We start from the raw sequence: 4013 nt of genomic DNA, 5'->3' as shown, positions 1-4013 counted from the left end.
CGCGGGGGTCCCCCGGAGGGGCTGGGGAGATGCTCCCCCTGCCACGGGCGAGCTCCGAGCCGAGCAGAGGAGGGTGTGGGGCTGAGCGCTCCTTCCCCGCCGGCAGCAGCGTTCCCGAGTGGGCAAAGCAGCTCCGCGCCCCCCGCAAGCCCAGCGCCGGCAGCGGGGTGAGGACGGGGAGAGGGCCACAACTTTTCCTTTCTTTCCTTTTTTTTTTTTTTTTTCCCCCGGAACACGAGACGTCAGAGAAGCAGGTCCCTCCAAGAAATGCCATTTCAATGATTTTAATAAGCAAAATAGGAAACAATTTTAATAACCAAAAACAGAAACCAGTCTGAATAAAACTACAATAGACCAGGTTTTTAATATTTTTCATATCATAAGCAGGATTTGAAACTGATCCCTTCAGAACTTTACATGAAATAAAAACAATTTTTTTTCCGCTGCTGCAATGTTTTGATTTCAACACAGTTGAATCAGTAAAAACCAAAGATCGTTTTCTGATGCATGACTAATATCCACAATATTTAAAACTGCAAGCACCATGCTGTTCATTACAATCTTGTTATTACTGTTAATTTATAAACTAATACAAACTTAAAATGCATCCGGCCAGCAGTGCCAGCTATCCTAAAAGGAAACTAAAAAATAAGTTTTCATTTTGGTATTTTTGTCAGTGCAACGTAAATCCTTTTACTGACCTGCAGGAGGAAAAAAAAAAGTAATAAAAACACCCATAAGACTCCAAACTACTACTACTATACAACTGCAAATAAATTTTGGCTAAAACTTTCACTCGCTGCATAGGGAAGCAGAAAAGCAGATTACAAATCATTGCAAAAGAATACACTCAAAAGTTGCAGTATGCCTTCTTTAAAAAAAGTTTTAGTTTTATGCACTTTCCCAGCCCACTCATCCACTGCTGCCATTGAGAAACCCAACTTCAGTGGCGACACGGAGCCCTCGCTGCTGTCGCAACTGGACTCCTAACGAGGAGGGCTTGGGGTTATTTTTTCTCTTTATTTACCGAAAATCAAGGGGCAGTTGTTTTAGAAAAGGAACTGGTATCTCGTCCGTCCTTCGCTTCCTGAGTGTACAATCAGAAGGGAAACTATATGGCCAAGCCTAACCACTCCAGGCTGGGAATTGTCCTGAAGGAAAGAGCTTCGCTGCCACTTTAAGGCATGGAGTAGGTTCTAGTGACCGATGAGGGGTTTTCCCTGTTAAGTTTAGGTTTGTCAATACCATTCAGGCGTTTTTGCTTCTGCCCCAACAAACAAAAACCAAAATGAAAACTAACAAAACAAAAAAAAAATACAACTTAAAAGTGCACCAGATATACAAAGTCGGTTTTTTTCTAATGCAAAATGCCCATAACTTTTTTCCTTAAGTATCTCTTTAACACCAAACAAACCGTATAACCAGCCTGCTGAAATGTTATTTTGCTTTTTGTGTATTTTTTTCCTGTGCGGTTTGAAGTAGCAGATATTTACAAGCTAACAACCATAAAAGAAAACAAGAGCAAAACCAACGAACAAAACTGCACAAGCAGTAAAAAGTTTGATAACTTGTGATGCTTTTCTTATTGATGAAACAAAACAACAGAAATCTATGATCAATGATCAACATGCTATAGTTAAACAAGAAAATGGTACAAAATAGAAATTATTACCATACATGTCCAGCATGCAGGATTAATATTTTTAATGCAGATTTTCGTATTTTTCTATATAATCAAGCAGGCAATAAAACTGATGAGTTTTTTTTCTTTCATTCTTTCTTTTTCTTAGATTGAATGTCCCATCTGAGTCCTGTAACTTATTTCTCAAAGCAGGCAATATATGAAGAGTTTGCATATATTGTCCTTTTTATTTATTCTCTTTTTCCAAGCAGGTAAATTGTGCATGAGATGGTGCTGTATATGTCCTCTCTCTTTCCAAGCAGGCAGTACGTTATAGATGGCTTGTTCATTGTCCTTTTTTATTGTAATTCTTTTAAAGTCCATCTCCCTCTGCAAGCAAGCGATCTATAAAACGCTTCACTTGTCCTTTTCTCCTTTGCCTCTGCCTCTGTCTCTGTCTCTAACTCGCACACGAAAGTCAAAAAGTTGCACTTTACCTCTCCCATCCCCACCCCCAGCCTACTTTTCCCACAGCTACTCTAGAAGACTGGATGCTGCAAAAAAAAAAAAATCAAGTCTCTATTTTTCTCTCCTTCTTTCTCTCTAGTCACGCAGACGGATGGATGGAGATGTCGGAGGAGGATGGGAGCGGGGGGAAGGTGACAGGGGTCAGGTTTGGGGGTGGGGGGGTTGTTTGTTTTTTAATTATTTTTGTTAAGCACTCACATGAAGAACTCGGGGGAAGATGGGTTGTCACTGGTGGAGCCGGCCTCTCTGAAGCCATTGCTGGCAAGTTTCTCACACTTGAGCTTGTAGGCGTCTCTCTCTCTGGCCAGCCGGGTCACTTCTTGCTTGAGCTGTTCCACCTGCTGAATGAGCTGGGTCTTTTCGTTCTCCAGGTGGTGTTTCTGCTGGACACGTTTATACCGGCAGGACTGGGCATAGCCCCTGTTCTTCAAGGTCCTCCTCTTCTGCTTGAGGCGGATCACCTCGTCTTTGGTGAAGCCTCGGAGGTGCCTGTTGAGCTCCCTCACAGACATGGAGACCAGCTGGTCATCTGAGAACCGGTCCTCCACGCTGCTGGAGGGGGGATGCTGCTGGTGCGAGTTCTGGAGCTGCTGGGAGGAGCTGGAGGAGGTGGAGGGAGTGGGAGAGGCCTGGTGATGATGATGGTGGTGATGGTGAGGGTGCCCGCTGCCGGCCAGGTCTTCGTGAGTGACTGCGGGGTACTGGTGGTGGTGTTGGTGATGGTGATGGTGGTGGTGGTGGTGGGCCCGGAAGCTCTCGAAGCCTTGAAGCTGCTGGGACACCTGGTGGGACCCGATGAGGGCTTCGACCGCGTCCTCTGGAGTGAGGTTCAGCGCCTCGGGGTTCATCTGCTGGTAGCTGTTGGCCATCCAGTACAGGTCCTCCAAGTGGGTCTTCTGCTCGGTGGGGCTGAAGCTGGGCGAGGAGGGCACGGAGCTGCAGGGGGTGCTGATGGGGGTGGAGGAGACGGAGCCGGCCGGCTGCAGGCGGGTGCAGTGCCTGCCCGAGCGGTCGTTCCTGCCCAGGGGCTCCTTCTTCACGTCAAACTTCATCAGGTCGAAGTCGTTGACGTACTCCATGGCCAGCGGACTAGTAGGCAGCTCGGCTCCGATGCTGAGCTCTCCGGCCATCGCTGTCTTGCGGGCACCTCTCCCGGTGGAGGGGGCTGGAGACCTCACCCCAGCGCGCAGCCTGGCACAGGGCTGGCTGCGCTCCCCTATTCCAAAGCAACTTTGGCTTTCGGCTCTCGCTTCCTTTCCTCAGCTCCCCCTCCGCCGCCGCCTCCTTCTCCCGGCTTCTGGGGCTTCTTCAGTCCGGAGCAACAAAGCCAAGGACGAGCCGGCCCCCGGGGCCGCCTGGCTGGCTCCTGGCTCTCGGTGTCAGCGTTCGCCCCGCACCGCGGGCTGCGGCAGCTCCCGGCTCCCCGGCGCCCGGTCGCAAGGAGAAAGGAGCGGTAGCAGGAAGGGCAAAAGCAAAACAAAACAAAGATGCTGCCTTCGTGTCAGCGCAGGAAGAAGGTCGGTGCAAACGCCCAGCCCGCGCCCCCGGCCGGGTTTTGTAAGTCCGGAGCCCGCTCCCCGCGGCAGCCGAGCCCGGAGCCTGCCGCAACTTTCCAGCCCGAGCGGGCGCCGGGGCAGCGCTCGGGCTACCGGCGGCGGCGGGGCTCTGCACGGGAGTTTCGCTGGCTCTGGCAGCGCAGGGGAAGGGGAGGGAAGAGGGGGAGGAAGGAGGAGGGAAGAAAAAAAAAAAGGAAAAAAAAAAAGGAGGAGAGAGGGGGGACGAGCTGAGAGGTCTCTGCTGTAGCTGCCGCCGCCAGCGCTCGTTGTGCAGCTGTGATCGCAGCGCAGCCCCCTTTGGCTTCTTA

The 4013-nt window shown here is 50.1% G+C and overlaps 1 protein-coding gene across 1 annotated transcript; it reads right to left on the bottom strand.

Annotated features, from left to right (window-relative positions):
• Window positions 1-265: 265 nt before the first annotated feature.
• On the bottom strand, window positions 266-3978 carry MAFB (MAF bZIP transcription factor B). The gene has a single exon (XM_027693933.1). It carries the CDS (start codon window positions 3277-3279, stop codon window positions 2344-2346), a length of 936 nt encoding a protein of 311 aa, XP_027549734.1. The 5' UTR covers window positions 3280-3978; the 3' UTR covers window positions 266-2343.
• Window positions 3979-4013: the final 35 nt, after the last annotated feature.

The sequence above is a fragment of the Neopelma chrysocephalum genome, unplaced genomic scaffold (assembly GCF_003984885.1).
Source record: "Neopelma chrysocephalum unplaced genomic scaffold, ASM398488v2 Primary Assembly neopelma1_94, whole genome shotgun sequence".
Taxonomy (NCBI): domain Eukaryota; kingdom Metazoa; phylum Chordata; class Aves; order Passeriformes; family Pipridae; genus Neopelma; species Neopelma chrysocephalum.
The sequence above is the reverse complement of the archived record's forward strand: the minus strand, read 5'-3'. Positions and strand labels throughout refer to the sequence as shown.

Excerpts from the sequence above, each read along its gene's own strand:
- MAFB (XM_027693933.1), bottom strand. The coding sequence starts at position 3,279 with ATGGCCGGAGAGCTCAGCATCGGAGCCGAGCTGCCTACTAGTCCGCTG.